Raw genomic sequence first — 24,979 nt, 5'->3', positions numbered from 1 at the left:
ACAGTAAAAATCTCTTCAGCTCACAGAAAATACTCTCTCATTGATTATGAAGTCGGAATAGACTTGACAGGATGATTGCGTTGTTGAACTTTCCACACATTGTTTTATTCTCATGACTGAACACATCTAATTGGAGAACACATTATAATGATACCATTTGCATGTTACCTTCCTAGTAAACATCAAAAGATGAGACAGTTCATACAATAGATGCACCTTGAAGTAGCATCAAAGAACTGTTTGGCAACACAGTCACATATGGTCCCCTTTATTGATCATCTCCTGAATTTGATGAGGAAAGAAGACAAAAGGAGAGGAAAGATGAATTGGTTGCTGCCTTCGATACGTTTAATTAATAATTCTTCCTGGATGAGCATTCCGAGTAGATGCAAGTGTGCTGTGTTGTAATTCCAGATGCTTGGAAGGTGACCTGCTCCCATCACCACTGGGATGAAGGTGCCACCCACATGCTGCTTAGGAACAGACGCTCGTGAAAGGAGACAAGGAGAAGGAGACACCAGGAAGATGGAGGAGGTCTGACCTATTCGTAACAACTCAGACATAAAACATCTGTTTCCACATGCGGAGACGCTCTTGGGAGAAAAGACGCACTATGCAAACATACCCACACTTGTGCACCTGAAAGACAATTTGTGATAAGCTCTTGCATCAAATGTGCAGAGAGTGTAAACTGATATTAAAGTAGGCAGACGTCTCTTGTCCTCCGTTTATCCTACTTTGTCTTATATCTTCTGCATTGTTTCCTTTGCTGTCGGTGTCCTTGACTGAGCTGTAAAAAGGATCCAGAGATAAAGCTTGTTTGCTAAAAACGTTTATGAGTAAATTTGGTGACGTTGCCTCTTTGCAACAGCGCTAAAAATGTGAAATAGCACCTGCTCCACCTTATCTGCACGCTTATTTGGACCAATAAAAATATGTGTGCGCAGAGACAAAAAGTCATCGCAACACAAAATTAAGTGTAATGTATGTGCTCTCTTCACTCAGGCTTGCTCTCATTCTCTGTGTGCACATACCAAAACATGTTTTAATTAAACTTCCTGCTATAAATGTTGAGTATATTTTTGGAATCTAAATTTACACAAAAATTGCAGCAGGACAGTGGAACATTGGTTAGCACATCTTCATCATTGCGAGGTCCCAGGACCTTCCAGTCCCTCTATGGTTAAAATATAGATATGAATTACAGTCAATGCATTTGACTGTTTTCCCATACTTTGTCCTTTATTATTGGTTTAACTTTACAACAGAGTGAAGAATCGACAAAATCTAAATCTTTGTCTTATGTTGTAATGAGTTAATGTCTAAAAAAACCCACACACACACACAATCAGAAAAACTTGGCAGATTTTTTGGGCCAATTTAAAAGAGCTAATATCTGCCGATTTAATTGGTTGATATTAGCAGCCAATTAAAGTATCTGTAACAATTTGCCCAAATATACAATAACCTTTTTATTTGACCATTTATGACTGAAACATCTTCTAATTAGTAGATTGATACCTTAGCAGTTCAAAATGGGTACTCCTACAAGCTTTTGGCCAATAGTTTTCAGACTGGATTTGGGTTTGAATTTCCCGTCCTCTGTCTGCAGATGTGACGTCACATCCACATTGTATAGGTGAAGAAGGGTGTGTGCAGTTAATTTTTTTGGCCACAGGTGGCAGTAGCGATTTCACTTCATGAATTTTCATCGCCTGCTTTGTTCTGTTTTTTAAAACTTTGTCACACGCAGGATAATTATTTTAAAGAAATTCATGGACTCCTATTCTACAACAACCGAGAGCTGAGATAACATTAAGCTGTTTGTACGTGTCAGACACAAAATCATTTTCATTTCTTTTTCTTCACTCATACAGAACCACTGAAGAGAACACATACCTGATTAGCCACCGGAGCAGAGACATCGCACAGTAAGAGTACGCTTGGAGCAAATGTGGCCGATAAAATGAAAATAGCGGACTCGTCCATTTGAATTGTCCACTTACTAAAGTACAAGCTGCAGGTAGGCTAATAGCGTGTTTTACCAGGAAGCCAGTTTGACAGAAGACAAAACATGTGCTGGATAAACACAGCAATTAGAGAGCAGCTAGATCTAATTTTGCTCTTCTGCCTTATCTCTTTGTTTCCTCTCTTTCTCGCTCACTGGATAAACAGCAATTGTAGAAATATTTTCTCATCAATCTTTGTCGGGTTTTCAGTCTCAACAAAAGCTCAAAGCCCCTCTGACTTCCATGTGGACTGACCCAGTTTATTCCCACCACGTCCCTGGCACCCAACGAAGGGGACATTCGCTGTAAGCCGGAGGGTTCGGTTCCAGCTAATCCCTGGAAGTTCATTATATCCCCCAATTCAAAGGACACTCATTCAGCAGAGGAACATTAGCTTGCTAACCTGCCTCCCTTGTAAAGAACACTGTTGTCTTCTATACGTGTGCATTGCCAGCTGGCAGCAGCAAGCAGCTGATGCAGTTTGTTTCACAGCCCTGGATAGGCAAAGTGTTTATTGACATTTTCTGTGGTTAACAGAGAAAAGTTGCTGGGTTGTGTGTGTGTGTGTGTGTCTGTAGAGCAGAAATGCCCATTCAGCAGTTAAGCGAGATCATTGCAGGGCTCTGCCCACCCTCTCTCTTCCTTCTCCCTCCAGTTCACCATCTCTTTACACATTTGTCACATCACGTTTCAATCCTTCCTTGAACAAAAAAAAAAGTCGTTAATTGTTTTTCATTTAGCTAATAGATATACTCTCCATGTCTTACAGCATCCTCCCATGTGCTCTTAGTTCATGTCCTTTGTCTGACCAAATCACACCCTGCCTACTTGTCATTCTTCTCAGACAAGAGGGAAGGAGAGGTTGAGGTGAAACACACATCTCATACAAACACACACAATACTTTTACAATGTATATAGTCAGAGGGCGAGCAAGTGAGAGCAAGAGAGAGAGAGAGAGAGAGCGAAAGAGAGAGAGAGAGAGAGAGTAGGTATTTTGTCAGTAGTAACGGAGAACTGTTTTGCTGATGAATGATGAGAAACTTGAAACCGAAAACTGACGGCTAAGCATTAAGCACTAACGGAAGTGGGTTTTCATCCGGTAGTGTAATCGTCACTAACCGGGTCAAGTACTGAAGAACCTCTCAGTCAGTCACTGACGCACACCTGTTTTGCTAAAAACTGACAAATTAGTGAGCTGAGGAGTCAGAAACTAGCTTTGAATACTGGATACATTTTATTTAGAGAACTTGTGAGTAAGAGTAGGGCTAAATAGGATGTGAAATAATGTTATCCAGACCCACACTCCATTTCAAAAGGTGGCAGTAATGCACCAACAGTTGTTTTACAAATGCCAAATTGTAGAAGAAGAAGAAAAAGAAGAAGAAAGTATGTAGATATACTGATATGTTATGCACTCCATTTAACATTTTAATCAAATTGTGAGGACAAGCCGTTCTAAAAATGGATGGATGGAGCGACGAATGACGGACTGGCAAAATTTACGCGCCTGTGCTTATATGGTTACAAATGTCCAAAAATGCCTTCGCTATTAATCAAGCTTATAATTGTTTGAACATTGCCTTTTTTTTTATGGCCAAAAAGTTATTGTGAAATCTGAACAAAGTCCATCCTCAACTGATTTGGTTTGATCTTGGATGTTCCTCTGTGCATGAAATCATACAAGCATGCACAATGACAAACTGAAACACACACACATCCGCGCACACACACGCACACCGCCTCTGCCTTGGCTAGTCATCTTTGTCTAATTAGGAGGCAATAATCCGCTAGAGAAGAGTCATCACGTTCAGCCAAAAACAAACTATGAGCACAAATGCAAGTGTGTATTTCACCCACACTTACACATTTGCATATAAATACACACACGCTGTTACGCGAATGTCACCCTTACATAAGCACTATTAGAAAAGACAACGGTCGTGCACAATAAGCGAACATGTCTTTGGGTTTCCTTTGTTTCCGTAGATTTGTTTCAACAAAGCCATTAAAGATTTATGACATTAGCAGTGACTTGAGGTGACTTCCCTGGCAGCTGAAGGCTAGTCGCTTTGTGGCTAAAAATAGCTTAGCTTTCCCCCATGCATAATGAATGTCTAGAGACAGCGCTAACGTTAGCTCTTTCCAGGAGTGATCTGCTATGCTCCGTTTGGCCGTCTCAGCTCTCCTGGCATTCGGGGGGAAATGTTCCCAGACAGGTGCTCTGAGCCAGATATTATTCCCATATAAACATTCGCAAAGTCAATTCCCAGCCAATCCACGGCGATAGTGTTCCGTTCCATTTAACTGTCATGCCTGACTAAAAACACAAGTCATGTCTGTCCACCTGTTAGCTTTGGTAATGGCAGACTACTTTGCCAATCTACACACACACACACGCGCGTATAAACAGCATGCAGCTTCCTGCAGGATTATCTCACAGTGGTCAGTTTCTGCTTGGCTTGGTCGGGCTCATTTCCTTCTCAGCGTCCGCTCTCGACACGAGCACACCCAACACGCATATGGTCACACAGGCCCTCATTCACGCAGACAGACATGCAGTCACATGTGGGGTGTTTTATCTAATTGCCACCATTTACATGTCCTCCAACATGCCAGGGAAGTGCCAGGCTGCCACACTAAACTCATTTAGAATACATTATAGACACCGAGAGCCAATGAGTCTCTCTGTAGTCATTAGATTGGCAGCTTTTCGAATAACTGCTGTGACCGACAGACTCCTTTGTTTTTAGTAATGTAACGATATGAACCTTATGATACAATAATTATCACAATCTTGTGGGGAGGTTGGCGATATTAAAAAAAGCTCATGATTGTACATAACAGCAGTGACAAAGAAATAAGCTTGGCCAGTCGCTTTATTGTCTATTTGCTGAGTGGCGCGAAGTATCATCGTCTATGTAGTTCACAATCTTGTCTTCAGCAGGGGCGGGTGAAAAATAATGTTTTTGAAAAAATATATGCTGGTATAACTGATTGATGGGAGTGAAAAGAGTTGCAGTATGTTCGATTAGAACATCGTTTTGTCCATGTGAGCAGTAATAGTATTTTAATTGGCTTGGGTCTGGGTGCTTTCAATAGAACAAAAAATACAAATAAAATAAAAGCATTTGCTTGTAAATGTCTCATCTATATAATGCTAATTAGCTGAGGTTATAATCAGAGGTGGGCAAAACCGTCGTTACGTCAGCTTATTATTGACAGATGCCCACCTTTTGGCGAGTGCATTATAACTCGGAGTCTCGAATAAATACACGGACTGAGCATCGACTGAAGCAGGTTTAGTCCGTGTATTTTTACAAGCCTTCGTATCATAAAGCACTTGCCGAAAATACGGGTGCACTCGCCAAATGGTGGGCATCCATCAATGACGGGCCGATGTATTGACGGTTTTGCCCACATCTGGCCATAATATAGTTCAAATAGTACAGGTAACATTAACCCCAATATACATACACAACTTACAACCACTAATAACACTTAATATTGAGACACTTGCACACATTGTGAATCCAGTCAATTTATATGTTCCCCTTCATCTGGCGATTAGCGTGGGTCTTAAACATAGAGAGACCAAGACATGCCTGATTAAATATAAATTGCACTAATAAACTAACCACCAGAGGGTGCTGAAAACGCACAAATGGAAAACAACCTGGCCTTTTTAACATATGCTGCTTTTGATATCGTAACACAACGATGATATCTTGTCGATTTTAATATTGCAATATTGTCATTATCGTTACATCCCTATTTGCTTTCGTTAACACATTTACATTCCTTACATCCAAGTTATGATAAATCAATTTTTACATGATAACTTTTTAAAATACAGTCTTTTAATGTTTTCATGGAAGGCGTCTCATTAAACAACTTCATAAGTTTGTCACCCTTGTTTGCCGCCTTTATGATTATAAGCACAGCCGAGATTTGAAAGAGGCCCCTGGAACAAAAGTGTGGGTGTATACAAACAAGAGCAAGAGATTGAGAGAGTGTGCCTTTGAGCCTCACTTTCCCTCTTTGCCAGAGTCTGCCATTAGGGTGTCAGTGGCAGAGTGAATTTATTTGCTGCGCGGTTACTGGGCTAATGATTGATGTTGCCCCAGCAAACAGTAAACCAATTAGGAGGCTGATGTAACGTCATTTTAAAAGCCTCCTAATCACGTTCTTCTTGAACCTGGGACCCGGGCCTTCCCTAATGAAGATTTATACTGGATCAAAGGAGAGCCTAACGCCATTAACAATAGATTGTATTCCACCAAAAATTACATTAGGACTTTCCCTTTCTCTCCCATCAGACCTCCGCTAAATATATCTGCTGATTACATGTGCAGAGGCACAGAGGAGAAGAGAAACGGCGGCAGAGGGACGGGGGGACACTAAGATAGATATAGTTGGCCCACAGTAACTAATTGTTGAAACAAATGTGTATGCTGATGCACATCATTGTTGTTGTGTGTGTTCATATAAGGAAAATAAATGGCTGCAAGAGAATTTCCAGTGAGGACAAAGAGCGCTCAGAGTTGGGCAAACTAATTTACTTTTCTTTTCTAACACACAGTCTCCCGCTTTTTAAATTCATCACCCTTTTTTCTGCAGGATTATTTATGATATCCTTACATAAATAACCGTACAAACATTGCTCCTCAAAGGCAGAAAAACGGGTTGATGTAACCTGGATCACTACTGTAAAGGAACAGGTGAAAAGTTTGCTTCAACTGTCATAGATCACAAACTAAATATAACTTTTCTTAAGCTATTTATTATTTATCATAATCAAAGCAAGACTTGTTTGTACCCCTCTGTTTAGAAAGATAAACCCACCATGGTTGGCGAATAAACTTGAAGCGTCTAGGAGAATGTCCTTTGTATCGTGCATTTTGTTACGTGCATCATGTTAAGTTAAAAAAAAAAGGAAATTAACGTTGTTCTTCTGTTTTAATTAAACCTTAGTAAGTCACAGTTTCCCATCACTGGTGAGATATTTTTGCTGCAGACTGTGGGCTACTCATGTTGTCCATGGAGCTAACTAGTAAACACCACACTGGCATTTTATTTATTTATTTTTGCACATGAATCAAAGCAAAAAAGCATCTGTGTGTGCAGTATCTCATCTTGTTCCCTCTCTCCTAAAAGCAATTAACTTCAAAGAAGCAGCTTATTTACTCAACTCTCCAAGCAGCCAATTATATTTTACCCTGCTTAGACATCCACTTTTATAAAATAAAATAAAGGTGAAAGCCAGTGTTAGTGGTTATTGAAACCGTAACTGTTTAAAACCACGGTACAACGTCAAACCGGTAATTGGCTCATGACTAGTCTTGATTCATTGCAGACTATCAAAGCATTCTGGAGAAAACATGTGATGTCCAAGATCAGAAAGATTCAGCTCATGGGTTCTCCAAAAAGACAATGACCCAAAACACATGGCTAAAAACATCCAAGAATGTCAAAGAACAAAACTTTGTACTTATATCAGCACAGATTTGAGTCCTATTGAACATCTGTGGAAATAACTGGAGCATGCAGTTTGGACAGCTGGAGATAATAAAAATTGTGGAGGACCATTTGACAAGGGAAGTGAAGGCAATCTTTCATTTTCGTCATGAATTTATGTATGTATTGCGTTGTTTCAAAATTAATTGCACAAAAAGACAACTATTATCACTTAGATCACTAAACAATTACAGATTATAAACTTTATTTTGCCAATGTTTTATAAATTCAGTAATACTGTACATCATAATTTCTATTATTCTGATGCCTAGAGAAAGAGTGATGTTCACAAGCTCATTCACATTTTGGGAAAACATGAACTGAAAGTAGTGTATTTCTGCCTGATCAACTTTTTGTGAGCACGCTCATTCTGGCATCTGTGAACGGCTTTTCAACAACAGATAAAGATAAAAAGCCCATGGTGGTTACCTTACTCGGGGAATCTGTAATGGTTGGCGACAAATACACAAATACTAAGGTATGTTACTGTTTGTTTCTTTCTGGTAGACACACTTCGGATTTGGTGAGGAGGGGTTGCGGTAATTCACGGGTTCACCCGAAGACAAGAGACTTAGACTCTATTTGTGCTTGCACATTAAAGACTATACTCCTGTTTTTGTTTTAATTCCTCATAAAAAAAATAATTAAAAAAAACAGCACTCAAGCGACAACATTTTCCTAATGAGATTGTAGAATGAAAGTTGCAGCTGTCTACTAGTGTGGACTGAATGGGTGGCAACAATGCGGAAATGGGTAATAGCAGCAGTATATTGTTAAAAAAAATAAAGAAAAAGAGCTATGAACTCAGAACATTTGAATTATGAACTATGAACTGAACTACTTCATTTTAAAATTTGTGAACTAGTTTGTATACAAGATGAACTTTTCCAACACAGAAGAGATTACAGGATACAAACAGAATGTAAAGCCGCTGATCATGCAACATCTAAACCAGACCAGCAAATGCACACATAATGACGTAATGCAAAACTGTGAGGGATGGCATGAATGTATTACCGGTACTGGTAATAAAATTAAAGAACGAAGGGATGAATGAGTTGGTAGACTTCTTACCGGTGGAGGACGGCTGTGCCCGGAGCAAGTATGAGTCATCTGGGTGGGGCTCTAGGTGAGAATGGGTGGAGTTTTTCTCCAGAAGGGGAACCTGGCACTCCCGGATGGGCGGAGACGGGCCAGGGGAGGGGTGGTGTGGGGCGGACGAGGAGGACGGATGGGACGGAGGGAGCAGGGAAGAGGAAGAGGTTGGAGGCATTGGGCGACCTGGAGGATGGAAGGAGACAAAACAGATGGTGATGACGGACAGTGATGTAGTTGGCCTGTTTCAGGTTGCAGACATCCAAACAACAACAGAGTAACAGTATGAATACAAATCAGCAACACAATGTGCTTGGGTGTGAAAAAAATAAGTTCTCACAAGGACTATTTGGAAGCGCAAATAAAACGGTTTATACAGTGAGAAATAGGACAAAAACTCAATCTGTGTGAATAAATGCATAACAATCAGCATTGCAAGATGTCAGGCAAAAGATACTTTTAACTTTTGAGACTGGACAACTACATTTTTAAAACAGAACCTTATTTATATTATTATTATAATAGTTATAGGTTGTTGTTGTTTTTTTCTCAAAAGTTTTAGTTTGTTAATTTTAATAACTTTTATTTGTTTTTAGGGTGGCTTTGTTAGTTTTTATTCATTTTTTTCAAATGTTTTAATTTATTAATTCTTTTTTTTATTTATTGTGTGCAAGATTTAATACACCATGGTAAGTATTGTAAAGTAAAAATTATACAAAACATATTATTTTAAAACATTTTAATAACAGCTGTCCACAAATCAAATGCAGGTACTGTATTGTATAACAGTTCACAGCCTTTGAATGATCAGACTGTAAGTGCGCAGTGCACAGTACCACTTTTAAAGCTATATTCATCACAATCCTTAATAAATAAAGCTAGGATACCTGTTTTGCTTAGTTTCCAACTTCTAAAGAGGATTTGTGGCCTGAATTCCTTTATTATTAAGTAAAGTATGAAACCTGGTATTTTTTATATACTGCATATATTTTTTTCATATATGAACTTTTTTTTCCATATATGAACAAAAAAAGAACATAGGAGCCAAAAGTCAAACATGGAAAAAGTGCCGTCATCAGGAGGTGTTTTTTTATTGGCTCCTGCTAGATGACGTCATTTCTGTGTGACACACTTTCGAATGTTCTTGCTCCACTAATTATGAAATCAAATACTTTTAAAATCACATTTAAAATCAACCCTAAAGGCTTATGTATTAAATACATTTTCAAAGACTAAAACAAAGGACATTTTCACTATATTTATAGTTAGTCTTAATTTTGAAGTCTAGTCTTAATTTTAAACATAAAATGTAGTTTCAGTAAGTTCTCTTTTTTTTTTTTTAAGGCATTTTCGTTTTTATTTTATTTCTTTATCAATTTGATTTGGGTCCAATTTTAGCTTTAGTTTTTTTTGTGTTAGTTTTCGTTAAGTAAAATAAGCTCAGCCCTTGGTAAGTGCATGCATAACAAATCAACCCAAGCTTTAGCCTGCATGCTATTTAGATAAACTTCAATATTTCTCATCATGACTTATGCTGCCATCTAATTTATCAAAGAAAAAATAAGTTTTATTTCCTTCTCACTTGAATGGAATGATGTGATTTGAGTTTCATTAAGACCCACATCCATCGTACATGGTAAGATCCAAGAACAGCCACTCTTTAAATAGCCCTAACCATGGGACATGTGGACACAATCAGGCTGTCCCGTACACCAGAGAGACAAAAGATGGATGGAGAGAAATCGCTCTAGTCTCCAAAGGTTTGCAAATCAAGGACAAAGACAAATCTAATAAATTCTATTTAGAGACAGCTGAAAATATCAAGTAATTATATCTGCCATATTTGTAGCTCAATCAATCAACAACACTGTAAGAATGAGGACACAGAGTTCAGCTAATCCACTAAAGAACTCAGGTTATTATCACCACTAATTAAATAGTCAAACAGAGACACTGTCACACAACGATTATCATTTATTTTCTCTTGTAGCCTCCAAATGAGTTTTCTCTTTACAGCATGAAAATACTTTTCTCATTAATATGTTGGTTTGTGCCCTTGTAAGGTAAAATTTGTGGGGGTGGAAACAAGAAACAAGAACCACACAAGCTTCTTTTTAGATCATCACATTTCATCCATTCATTTTTTGTCATTTCACGAGGAACACAGAGGTCACAATGGATGAACTTCACTTCTGTCATTCTTTTTTTTCTTTACAGAAGAGAGAAGAATGCAGAAAATCTGACCTTGAAGAAGAGGCAGGATTCTATGAATAAAAATGGCCATTGTGGTGTGAATGTTGCAGTCAATGTTTGTTTGTCTATATGTGCACTGTGATTGGCAATCAATCCAGGATGTACCCTAGCCCAAAAGTCACCTTAGGGTCAGCTAAAGCTCTTTTCACACTGCATTTAACAGCGGCCGGTGTGTGGGCGTCAAAACCATTCATTGCATATGTGGTGAGGGGCAGGGACCACGAAATGGAGCGTTCCTCTTTCAGAGCGCTTCCAGTTGGAGAGGAACCTGCGGAATGATTTAGGACCAGAGCCACTAAAGGCTTGCGTGGCTTTTGAGCGGCGCACCGGAAACTGGTCATTTGTGTTGGAGAAAATATATTTTCTCCCACAAGCATTTCTTATAAATAGAGACATTGATGCATAATTATCAGTAGCTCATCTGTAATGACTTACCCTTGGGTACCACTGAGTCACCATATGAGTCCTGCCTCTAGTTCTACTAATGATAATCAGTAAAATAAATACTCAATATAAATATTAGGGGTGTCAGGCGATTAAAAGTTTTAATCGTGATTAATTGCATGACTTTAATAGTTAACTCACGATTAATCAATTTTTTTATAATCTGTTCTGAATGTACAATAAAATGCACAATAATTTTTTTCCCAAGTTTTCATACTCTTGTTAACATAAAAGTGGAAACATTTTAAACTAATAGAAATATGACTGCATCTTTCAGTCATTTCATAATAATTCATAAAATTTAGTTACATTTAAAGAGACGTACTGTAAAAAACATGTGTGATATTGATTTGTGTTGGGGTCATAATTCTGCCACTAGATGGCATAATTGCATTTGTAAGACATTGGCGACAGCTCAGTGCATTTTTCTTTTTCTATTAAGATCTATCTAATCTTTAACATGAAGTAACTTGTGAAATTCTGCACATTTTAAAAATTGTAAAATACAACTTGATATATGCATTATTATTAATTTTAATACTGCTAAGTTTTGACGTGGACTAGAATTCCCCCAGTACAGCTTTCCAAGTAAGGGAAATGGTCATTAATGGCGCATACATTTTTTGGGTGGCATTAAAGGTACTTTAAATTAACTCAAAATTAACACACTAATTTCAACACCTCTAATAAATATATAATATATATTTTACATACTCTATTAATTATAAATAACAAAAAAAGTGTATCTTCTAATTATAGCGCATTGACTGAATTTACTTTTGTAAATTGAGTTTTTTTCTCCCCTCCATGTGCCATGAAACAGCGCAGGGTATCATCAAACAGAGCAGTTGGACAGTCTCATCAATGTGAGGCGCATTAATCAATACAGGTGCCATCAAGGCTTTATAGAGATATATCTGATAGAAGAGGAGCCAGAGTGATGCCTCCCGTCTGTCCTATAGGCCAAACTGCCCCAGCTTAGAGCCGTGTGTCATGGAAACCAGAGCTGGCATCGATCCCTGGCTCTGCATTAACTGCACCCCAGAGAGAAGACCATCTTTGTCTTCTATATAGGTATGTGTCTGCGCATATGTGTGTGCGTACGCACTTCCGGACAATCTCATCAGTGCAAACTGTGAAAAAATGGATAAACAATGGCAAAGCAAACAATGCGGTGCACATGAGGGAAAAGATGTGACAGACTGATGTAAAGGCAGAGGGGGTGAGGGCGGGGCTTTTACAGGGGGGTCAACCACAAGAAAGGACGGCACAGTGACAGATGATGACGGTCCAGAAAAACGTGTCTTCATTAAAAAAAATGAAGCACATTGAGAGAAAGTAATGGGCTGTAATTAGGCAATATGAATGGCTGAAGTAAGACAGAAAAAAAAGATGAAGAGGTAAAGAGGGAATACGCAAACTTTACTTATGCAAAAAAGCAATTGATCCAAAAAAAATCAATCCCAACCTTCTATTGATCTTTGAGCTGGGATATAGCTATTTGCATATTTTACAAGGCCTCCAATCAGGCCAACATGTAGAGGTAAACATCTGCTTGTGTGTATGTGCATGTGTGTGTACATGTGCATACTATAAATGCATGTGAACACAATGAGATGAGCCTGAACTCACATGTGTAAGGTTATGTATTTTCTGGGGTAGTTATTAATATTTTAAATCACTCTCATTATCCCCCCAAAAAGACAAAAAATGCTATAGTGGGCCAAAAGCAATTAAGAGAACTTTAATCTCTTTAGCAATTATGCTGTGGGGCATCCTTAACTCAGTCATTTCTGCCCGCTACATTTCTGAGAAAGGTCAGTGAAAATTGGTTTGTGTTATTAGAACAAAAGCTTGGTAAACGGCTCACGTGCTTCCCTTGACAATCAGATCGTCGCCATCTTTCAGCCGCCTCCCTGGCCATCTGGATGGATTTCGTCGTGACTCTCACTCTTAAAATCAATTGTTGATAAGCATGGCAACTTGGTTGTTGTTCGAAGTACAGCACAAGTGGTAGCAACAGTGAAATGTGATCCCACTTGACTTGTGTACATAACAGTATAGAGGTGCAATGATTCTGTGATTAATTGACACCAAATCGATTATCGAATGAATTGATCATTATTTTCATAATTTAATTGTATAGAGATCATGTTTAATTTTAAATAACATGTTTTTAAAGCGCACTAATTGCACTGGTCAACACACATTTTGGTGCCAAGAAAGTTTCAATGATTTGAGGGTATTTTGATATCGCTGAATCTGAAAATGACTTTGTATTTTCCGAATTGCCTCTAGTTTTTGGGATAGTCCATATTTTTGTTTAATTTTTTTTTTAATAATGCGCAAGTTATGACATTGATATTCTCTTCATGCTACAACTTTGATGAGGCTTTATCTGTCTTTTCAAGCATGCCCATACAGTAGATATTCTTTCGTTTTTATACAATATCGTGAAAGATGGCGATCATTCTCACCGAGAGCCTTCTATACATAAACCATGTTAAATGTTAAAATCAAGCAAGAAAATCCAAAAAGAGGGCAATATTAGTAGTCAAAAATAAAATAGCAAAAACAGCAGTCATCAAAGCAAAAACACTGCTTTAAGTAACAATCAAAGTAATTACATATTGTAAACTGTCAAATCACATTAATTGTCAAGCAATTAATTGTGAAAAATATCAATACATTGAAAATAGAGCCAATTCAAAGAAACTGGTGTCATTTTGGTGAACACATTGCACCAAGGTGCTTTAATTAGATTTCAAATGCCTTAACAGTCTTTTATTGTATCAACCTTTGTAGACCCTGAGGACCTCTGGCACAGGCTTTTTAACTATTTCTAGGTTTAGAACCAAAACGCCCGGTGAGGCTATATCCCGCCTTTATGGTCCTCAAGTATGGAATAGCCTGCTAGAGGACATCATCTGCAGAGACTGTTGGTATTTTTAAGAGGAAGCTCAAGACACACCTTTTTAGTTTTGCTTTTATCGTTTTTATCTCCTTTCATCATATTAACCCTTAGCTTTGCTTTTAGCCTTTTATGTTGCTGTCTTTCAGCATGTAGCTCCAGTGATTTCTTATGGGGGGCCTACACACTGAGAGGGGTGGCTGGCCTTCTCATGGGGACGGCGGGTGAAGTGTCATCCCGGAGGTTCCTTTGGCCCGGGGGACTGGGCTACCACCGTCAGTCTGGGCCAGAGGTCTCTAGAATGGCACCGCTCCCTGTGGCCGTGGGCCGTCATCCCTGCGTGGATGAGCTCCCCCTTGCCTTATATTGTACAATGGATGTTTTATTTACACAGAACTTTGAGGTGCATTTTATGCATGAAAAAGTGCTAACGTTTAATTTGATTTGACTCATGAGCTGATTGCCTAGAAACCATTAAAATATCGTTGGCCTTCAAATTTAGTTTTTGTTGACCAGTGTTACCTTTGTTGAATCCAAATTTACAAACATCTGCTTCTACTTAAGAAAATAATGATCAACATTTCTGCCTATTTTCAAACATCTGATAAACGGAACCAGTAACTGAATCATCACCAATTTATCTCGGTCCATCTTCGACACTGTCAATTTGAAATCATGTCCTATCTTTGAAGGAAGGGATAGAAATGAAAACACGTTAACTGATTTAACTCATTCATCGATTAATCAATGAAATCAACATATTAATTGATTATTTAACTAATTCTTAATTTGTACATTGTTTCTCCAACTCTGCTGTGGCATTACATAGTCATTGACATTCCGCTCATTGACTCTACAACGATGCCTCTCCTCCCCGTCCTTGTCGCTATTTCTGTCCCTCCTCCCACCCACCTCGCTGCGTCCATCCGTCCACCCATCTGGCTGAGGTGAGGAGTGGTTGGCTGAGGAGGGATGGAACGACAGCTGGAGCCCCGTCAGAAAAGGATCGACAAATTACCCCTCTAACGAGAGCCGTTTATCATCTCTTCATCTAGGCCATATTTCCACCCAGCCTCGACTCCACACCTGGGTGTCAACACCGGAAAAATGATTTCATAACTTGACTCTAGATACTACTCTTATTTCACTGCTGCTGGTGTGCTGTGTAGTCAATCTGCTTGCACTTCAATTAGGGAAATAATGACGAGGAGATAAGGGGAATGTGGGAAACGGTCCAGTGAACTGTGCACAGGAGGACGGGTAAAGAAAAAAAAGGACCGGGCACACCTATGTTGGCACACGTAGAGAGCCATTACCGCAGCTGCTGTCAGCACAGATGTTAGACTTGAGGGGAAGCTGTCAGTCAGTGTGTGTGCATGTACATGTCACATACATGCAGTGCGTATGGGATGTCATCTGAAAGCTATACAGCTGCTGACACTACAGGCCCCTTTTACTCATTATCTCCCTTTTCCATCTCATCTTCATCACTTCCTTTCTCCTCTATTTATGCCTTTTTTCGATATGTAATAGTGTGGTGAGATGCACACCTGTTGTGTGACTAAGCGCAACAAATGGATGCCGCACACTGCAGCTATCAATAAGTGGTTCCTGTCTGCTTTTCAAATCCTGAATGTGCGCTGTCACAACCCCAGCCTCTTTCTGTAATCAGCGCCACTGCAGGGAAGGAGGGATAAGATGAGCAGAGAGGAAAGAGAGATAAGAGCGTGATTCAACAGACTTGTGCAACAGACAGCGCTTTAATTAATAAAGTTGGGCTTTCGCAGCCTAAAGAGGCGATTGTATCACCAGCTCTGCCTTTGATGTGAAACACAGTCTGGATTCTTCTCTGGCCTCCAACTCCCCTCTTCCTCTCTTCCATCTCTCCGTCACCCCAAAAGTATGCTGTGACTCTTTCAAAAAACACACCAGCCAACTTCACACAAAGATGTGCGACGGCGTATTAGGGCCACGTATATATGGGGGGGGGGGGGGGGGGGGGGTTTGCGCTTGTGGGAGAAGGAATCAATATTCCAAGAAAAAACTCGCAAATTTGCCACTTTATGAAGTCGCACTTTTGCCCAAAAACTCAGAAACTTACGACAAATACACGTAGCGTAGTAGCTATAGTCTAATGTGAGGATTCGTTGGTGGTTAAAGGGACACTGTTTATAAAATGAAAAGGCAGGATGGAGACGGATTGATTCTTAATTTAAACTTTACTCGTTGTACACGGCAGCTAGAGCGACAACACTTCCTGATCCCCTATCAGCTGAATAACACTAACTAATCGGAAGCTAGCATACTTTAGGTAAATACAAGTGAATGATGGAGCACAGCAGATTCGACACATCAACTCAGCTACTTGTACAAAAAAATACCAAAAAGTATAAATGTGTGTACAAGTAAATATACATTTTAACAAATTAACTTAAATGCTCGATCCTCAGGGTGTGGACTTTCACAAAGCGCGGTGTCTTTTGGGTACGCAAGCCGTACCCAATGCTTCAAAGAGTGAATATGGTTAATCTCTGCTAAAACAATTAGTATCTTCTTATTTGAAAAAAACGACCGAAAAGTATGGCACAAACATCTGAGTAATATGCTACGTGTATTTCTTGTAAGTTTATGAGTATTTTTCTCGCAAATCTGCCTCTTTATAAAGTCACAAATTTGCCACTTTATAAACTTGCAAATTTACCACTTTAAAAAGTCGCAAATTTATGAGTTTTTTTTCTCAAAAGTGGCAAATTTGCGAGGTTTTTTTTCACGGAATATTGCCCCACCCTCTAAAAAAATATTTATATGTGGCCATTGTAAAGACGAAAACGCTGCACATTAACAAACCATTTTCTCAGTTTCTCCTTGAATGTATCACCGTTAAGGTCAAATTCTTTTCATGCAGATCACCAATTGCATTTTGACTTCACCTGCCAATCTGCTAACTGAAAAGCTACACAAGCATGGGAAGAGCCTGCCAAGTCCACACAGGAAGGCCAGAGCCTGCATTCAAACCCTAACCCACCATCAAAACTAACGAACCACTTGGCCACAAAATCAATCAATTAAGGTCAATTTCATGTGGTCTGTCCATCTTTATATCCGATTGCAATTAACTATAAATGAGTTTTGGCTGCATTTAAAACCTGGTCATCACGCTACTTAGCATGTAGACAGACGAAATGACAGCTATGGCATGCCATAAAGTATCCAGCTCAAGTCAAATGCCTTTACTTATGCGTACAATAGAAGGATTTGGCCAACATTTGCAAATAAATATGCCAGAAGAGTCACATCCAACTGGAGTTCAAAAAATCATCTGTATCAGTAAACAATCGGTTTAAAACAATAAAAACAATAATGTGTTAGTTTACAAAGGAGACAAGGTGAAACATGAAATGTATCTCCTCCATTGTTCTCCGACTGCTGGCCAAAGTAAGTGCTCGCAAGCCACCCCACACACTCGCCCACATTTCAACCTCAGTGGTATTGGTGTCATTGCTGTTTATTGTTTAATGTGGCTTTGCTCTGATCGTATTGTTTTCCCTTACAGACTGGTGATTTTATGTTCCATACTCAGGGCTGCACATAAATATTTTGGTGTGGTTCTCTGAATTTAAAGGCTTATGGCACATCTGGGCAAGGTTTATTGTTAATATGTGTACACATGTCATTTTTATTGAATAAACGTTTTTCTTTTCCCCCCAGTTTTTAACAACATAATTACACTGGGGCTACACAATGGCAGATTATTAAAACAATATAATTGTTATGACTGTGTTTTGGGTTGGGTCATGGTGCCATTGTGTTGTTATGATGTTGATGTCGTCAGTTGCTATGCAGTTGCTATTTACCTTGTCATGATATTTGTAGTTGTTTTGTAGTCCCTTATCATACTATGTATTAGACCAGAGGTGGGCATCGAAAGCCGGAGTCCTGCAGGTTTTGCACGTTGCCCTTCTACAACACAGCTGATATATGATCAGCTCATCAGCAAGCTCTGCATAAGCCTGATAACGATCCTGTTGATTGGAACCATCTTGTGTTGCAACCTCCAAAACCTGCAGGACTCCGGCCTTCGAGGACCGAGATTGCCCACCTCTGTATTAGACACTCTAATATTTTAGTTGCAATGCAGTTGCCATGCTGTTTCCCTTGTGATTATATTTGTAGTTGCTATGCAGCTGCTGTGTTCCAAATGATGATGATGTATTAGCCACTCTTAGTTTGTCTAGTCACTGTTAGTTTGTAGTTGCTATGCAGTTGCTATACTATGTCCCTTGTAATCTTTTTAGTTGTTATGCAGTTGATATGTCCCTTATGATGATGATGTAATAGCCACTATTAGTTTGTCTTGTCACTGTTAGTTTTTAGCTGCTATGCAGTTGCCATGCTATGTCCCTTGGTGTGATATTTGTAGTTGCTATGCAGTTTCTTTGTCCCTTATGATGATGATGATGATGTATTAGCCACTTTTAAATTTGTCTAGTCACACTTATTTGGTCATTTAGGCCTTTATTCTATCGTACAAAAAATTATGCATTGCTCTAGCGAGACTTACTGAATGATACTTTTTTCACTATGCCGAGGTTCCTCAGCCAAGGTTGTCTCTTAGCATGCTGAGGTTTCCAATCACTACTCCAAAGCTGCTCTTCCCTTTGTTTGAGGCTTCTTCCATGCATCCAGCCCTGGTCTCTCAATCGAAGTTTCTGTCAATAATTCTATATCAAGTCTTTTCTTCTAGGCCATCTGAATCCAGCCCTACTCTTTGTTGTTACTTTGTATTGTCGTGTCTAAATACTCGTTTCCCCAAATACCGAGTCCTAACTCCACACTTACATGATAATAATTTCCTGTTTCATAAAAAGGCATTATATTCATATTTAACACAACTGAGTTGCATAGCCCATTCGAAAAATTCATTGTCCACCTCTGACTTGGAGTACGGGACCCTGTGATCAGCTAGCTTACTTAGCACAGTTCTCTAGGGCAGCGCCCAAACTTTTGTTGAATCACAGGTAAAAGCAAAACAAAAAGGCTGTACATGGATATCAATGACTTACTTACTGGAGCTTTTATTTTGAAGTTGGTCCTCGGAAACAATCATTGGAGCGGTTGACCTCACTTCAAATTGGTGCTGGACTGACCGCAGGAGCTGACTGACTGAAGGTTGGGTTATGCTTGAGTGCCAGCATTCTTAGTGCGCACAAGCGTGGTGATAGACTTGAATTGGAGCACAATAGTCACTTTGCAGCGCACACCGCTTTGTGCACCCCAAGCCATACTATGAAAATCATCTTTTTTCCAGTGTGTGGTTTGGATGCTATTTGAAGGGAAATATGAATGAAAAAAAAAGGAGAAATGCATTTGTTTGTTTTCTTTAGTCCCCTAAATGATGATTTTTGCTCAGCGTTGTTTTTGTAAATTTTACTTTTGCTTTAAAAAACAAAACATTATTTAAACAACCAGTGAAACGGCTTTGCAACTCAACACCTGTTGCAGATATCAGGATGCTTTAGATCAATACAAAGGGGATTATGATTAATCACGACAACTGTTAGCGTAACAAAACAGCCTCTTGTGAAAGATAATCATGTTTTATGCTGTGTTGAAGCAGATGCCAGCGTGATTATCTCAAAATGTAATTTACAGTAAATCATAACTAATTTACTTTGTAAAGTAATCAATTGAGATAAACCATTTTATCTGATGACTTTTTAGGGGGGGTTTTCTATTAAGTTTGACATGTAGTTACCATATCAATTATCACAAGATAACAGATGAATGAGAATTGCTTCACTGTAAGGTGTCCATGAGCATTCTACCATCAGAGCAATCCAAAGCACATTAATTCTACTTGTGTTCTTCCAGTCTCCGCTCAAGCACCAATGCTTTTTATCTTGAAAAGAAAAGGCACAAGACAAAACAAGAAAAACACTCAACCTTTTAATCTTGCTGCACATTTATCTGCATTTGCTTATTGAAACATGCCTTCTTGTTGCTGAGAAGCGCAAGTTTGTGTGTATTCATGTCTACATATTAGGATGCTACAACACAATTGCGCTGTCCATTGTCAGATGTCCACTGCGTAACTTTGGGCAACCCTAAAGGCTGCATTACCATATAAATTACATATATGTTGTTTCTGCTGCTGAGGATGGATGGTATTGTTATGGATTCTTGCTTTAGAGCCTTATTGAAAGCAGTCAAAATAAATAGCCTCCTCTTTCCACACAAATGCAGCCACACGCACGGGTGCAAGAAGATTCCCATTCTCCTGTAAGTGCACACGCGTGTGCATGTCACACACACACAAACCTGAACATGCACAGGCGCAAAGAGACACACGGTCATTCTCGCAGGCTTTCATTACCTCTAAACATGCTCTTTACTGACTCAAAAGATCTGCAAGAGAGTAATCGTCTGTGTGCGTGTATGCTGAGGGATGTCGCTAAGTTCAATATATCTACGCACTAAAAAATAAAAGTATTTATAAAAAATAAAAGTATTTATAAAAAATAAAAGTATTTATAAAAAATAAAAGTATTTATAAAAAATAAAAGTATTTATAAAATCACGTAAATGAAAAATTCCCAACTGTAAACTCGAGCCGTATTCTTTTTTTCTTTAAAAAAAAAAATAATTATAGTATGGTACTACACTGATCAGATACTCCGCCCTGTTCTGTTTTTCGGCTTCACAGATCTCCCCAGTGAAGGCAAATGAAGCGCATCCTATACAACTCTCCGTGCGCTTCCAACCATTATTTATTTATTTATTTATTTTAACTACAATTCTCTCGTGAGGGCCATTAAAATGTCAAGCATAATTTTGTATGAGATAAAAGGTATGTATCATGGAAGCTTCCATGTTTTCTCGAGAGAAGAGATGAGAGTGACACATGCAAAATCTGTTTGGAGGTTTTCTGTGTTGGTACTTTGTGCAGATGCTAACAACACAACAGAGACACACCTGCAGGCTGAGGAATGCTGTCTAACATTTCGATTGAGCCAAGAACATGTGTGAGTATGTTTCTTTTTTTTGGCCAGCGAAAACTTTAGAATGCTGCAGAATCAAAAAGCTTACAGCAATAAATTATTTTTGACGCTGCTGAATCTAGCATTGCAGGGAAGAAGAGTACTGCAAGCCAAACAATCACATTTGTGCCTACTTTAGAACAGCCTATTAGTGTACAAAATGTGCACTGTAGGTACCATTGTTCGTTACAGATAATGGACCTTTAATGGGCATACACAAACTACTAAACCACCACAAGAGTTTAATTACTGCAACTTTTTTTTTTTTTACCTTTACACAGATAAAAAACAACAACAGCCATGTATGATGAGAGCGAGAGCGAGAGAGGAAGAGAGAGAAAGAGAGAGATAGATAGATAGATGGATAGAGAGATAGATGGATAGAGAGAGAGAGAGAGAGAGAGAGAAAGGCATTTTGCAGATTTCAGGAAAACCATCAACACTAAAGCAAGAAACATACTTAACCCTTTATTTTCCAATATAGACTTTAAATAAAACAAATCGTATTCACTTTTTAAAACACATTTGTATTCCCTATTGTAGTTTTTGTTGTGTTGTGTAGTCAGAGCTAACTAGTTGTAAGGCTCATACATGCTGCTCTGGAAGTGACGAATAAATTATTTTTCAGGCTGAGGCTGTAACAAGCCAACCTATCCTTACAATGTGCAGTTTTTTTCCATAGTAAATAATTTTTTTTTAATAAAATCACTCAAGAGCTGAGGAACAATCCCACAACCTTCATCATGGGTGACAGCAACTACCACTACGCCACGCCTACTGTTTGTTAACAAATTGCTGGTGTGTCCAAAAATATTTTTGGGGGATATTTTACTCTTTTTCAAGTATAAAGTTTACTCTGTTTAAAATGGTAGCAAATATAGTCTTCTTTTAATTTTTTTTTTTTTTTTAAACAAAATTTACTGTGTTGAAAGTTCACCTTGAAAAATAAATTTTAATCGCCCGATGTCCGTCCTACTCCGTCTACCAATGCACCAATCGAAAGACTATTTGCTCTGATCAAACATTTAGATGACGGAAAAATTCCAACAGCTTTAACAAATGCCGGCTTTTGTGAATCTTAAATCTGATAAAAAAATAAATTAATCTAATTAAAATGGACTACAATGGAAATAAGCCCTCTGGCTTTAATGTGTTTTTATCTTCTGTGATACTAGACTGAGTAATTGGAAGTTTGATTGTGTTCTCTGTCATCACCAAATAAAAATCAATCAATCAATCAATCAATCAATCAATCAATCAATCAATCAATCAATCAATCAATCAATCAATCAAGCAAGCAAGCAAGCAAGCAAGCAAGCAAGCAAGCAAACAAAACAAAAACAGCCATTGCTAAGACAATGCATGTTTCATGGGCCATCACTTCTGATTTTGAAGGCTCTGGGCAGATTACAATGCCAAGGTAACCCAAACTGTAGAAGCTGAATTCTGATTGGACAAAAGAACACAGGCACTAATATACAGTAAGCAAGGCAGCCGAGACACGCTATGAAATTAAGATAGTAGACGTTTGTAAATAAAACAAGTTGTAAATGTAGGTTAGTGCTTCTGATGGTGTTTAGACAGCAAAGCAGCAGACTGCACACAACTGATCTGTCGATAGGATGACCGTACATTAAGCTGGATATTAGGGAAGAGTGGCCAAAAGAATGCCATTATGTTCAGCAAAAAATAAGAAAGGACGTTTTGAGTTTGCAAAAAGGCAAGGCAGCATCATGCTTTGGGGAAGTTTTAGAGCAGCAGAGAATGGAATAGATGTTTTTTTTTGCTAAATACAGGCCTATTCTTGAGCAAAACCTGCGCCAGTCTGTAAGTGACTGTCTTGAGGAATGTGCAAAAATCCCAATGGCAAGATGTGAGAAGCTTACAGATCCTTATCAAAAATGACTTGCAGCCGTGATTGCAGCAAATGGTCTTCAAAGTACTGACTTGACAGGGGTGAATAGTTCTGCACATGCCAATTAGAAGTTTTTTTATTTTTCTGTTTTACGCGTTTGTGTGAGTGTATTTGCCCTTTTTATGTAGTTAATGAGTACAAAACATACATTATATATATTATTACCAACAACATTAAGAAGAAAAGTAAGCCTCCTAAAGGGCCATATGAGAAAAACAACGCTTCTCTTGGGCAGATTCAATAAAAAACAGACTTTATAACTCCCACGAGACTCAGATTCAGTACCAAGCTATAGGATTGCAAGCAAGCACATCTTTATTAAGGCGCACACTAATGTAGGCAAGATAGTGTTTATTACCAGCAATCAGCCATTCTGTCCATTCAGCCAGGAACATTAAAAATCAAATGCATACCAAATAAGTCGCACAAATTAAGAGGACAACAAAAACTTAAGTTATATACTGAAGAGACCTTTGTAAATTAGACACACAAAATACATTCCATCACCAAATTTTATAATAGCTGGAAAAAAAAAGACCAACAACGACTGTTGTTTTTCTTCTCGCGTTTTAGTTCATTTTGACATTTGGAGATACATTTGTGTTTAATTAATTGGAGAGTAATAACACGCATGCCGATACAACCACATCCTGAAAAATATGTGTGGCATTGGTTACGATGACAATGGAGTTTTCCAAACAATTGAACACAAATCAGAAGACTGAAAAACAAAGGGAACAATGCAGAAGGGCATAAAAAGCACAAAAGAAAGAGTGAGAACAGGAAGGTGCAAGATTTCAAGTGATTATTTGTTTTTCTATACAACACACACACACACACACACACCAGCAACATTGCGTCCTTGTGCAGGTAAAATGAGCATTGTATGCGGCTATAATCTCCTGAATGAATTCCATTTCAGTCACGATCACGTGTGTTGTTACATGAAGTAGGTGTGTGTGGCTCAGTCAGCAATAGTTTCAGTACTGACAATTAACAAGAACGCGCCCAAAAATGGAGTGAATATGATCACCATGCACAAGCTATATTTACAGCCTTAGGATGACGATTGTTTTGCGCCAGAGAGAGAGAGAGAGAGAGAGAGAAAAGAGCCTTCTTCTTTTTGATCTTACGTCTATTTTTTAGTAACAACGGCCTAATAAGAGCGAATGTTGAAGTATATTTCATCTAACTAGCTTTTTGTTTAACTGTGTCTTTTGAAGTGAGTAGATTGGACTAAATGACTCAGACTTTTGTATTCCAGATGTGTAGGCCTATATCTATTAAATACAGACACCTGTGCGTGCGTGTGTGCGTGTGTGTTTGGGACACAGAGCTCACATTCAAGATCGTCTCTTGGATCCACATGTGATCAAGACCTCAAGTATACATTTAAATACAGCAAATACTGAATGAATAGTGGTTCTTGATTTGCTATATATAAAAATGCAATCATTGCAACTTTTAACCACATTCTTAGTTGATGTGGTTAAAAGTTGCAATTATTACATTGTGTTAATTCAAAAGCAAATTAGGCTGAATTAACTTTTCAGAGATCAAAACAAACACCATAAAACTGAAATTGTATTCCAGTTTTGACTTCTGACTAACTTTTAATTGGTTAAGTCAGCTTAATAGCTTTCCTGATTACTTCCGCAGACCTTAATTAGCACAATTTTATTATATTAGACTCCCAATTTATTTCCCAGTTAGTTGCACTATGGATTTAGAGGATTTGATTTTCTGGAATGCCATCTTATTGCAAGTGTTATGGGGTATTTTTTTTTCCGAGGGGTGTAG

The 24,979-nt window shown here is 38.5% G+C and overlaps 1 protein-coding gene across 4 annotated transcripts in view; it reads right to left on the bottom strand.

The window, feature by feature from the left end:
* LOC147168211 (teneurin-2-like) overlaps positions 1 to 24,979 on the bottom strand; it is a 277,180-nt gene that overhangs the window by 80,492 nt on the left and 171,709 nt on the right. For 3 of the 4 annotated variants that reach the window (XM_086085533.1, XM_086085534.1, XM_086085535.1), the window contains one exon: positions 8,599 to 8,805. The exons of the other annotated variant lie outside the window; for it this stretch is intronic. In XM_086085533.1, coding sequence (XP_085941659.1) covers positions 8,599 to 8,805 — 207 coding nt within the window. The remainder of the gene's footprint in view (positions 1 to 8,598; positions 8,806 to 24,979) is intronic. 4 annotated transcript variants of the gene reach the window in all.

Source organism: Leptonotus elevatus, chromosome 9, assembly GCF_054856555.1.
Source record: "Leptonotus elevatus isolate MCC_2025b chromosome 9, RoL_Lele_1.0, whole genome shotgun sequence".
Classification (NCBI taxonomy): Eukaryota; Metazoa; Chordata; class Actinopteri; order Syngnathiformes; family Syngnathidae; genus Leptonotus; species Leptonotus elevatus.
Note: the sequence above shows the minus strand (reverse complement) of the source record. Positions and strands in the feature narration are given on the sequence as shown.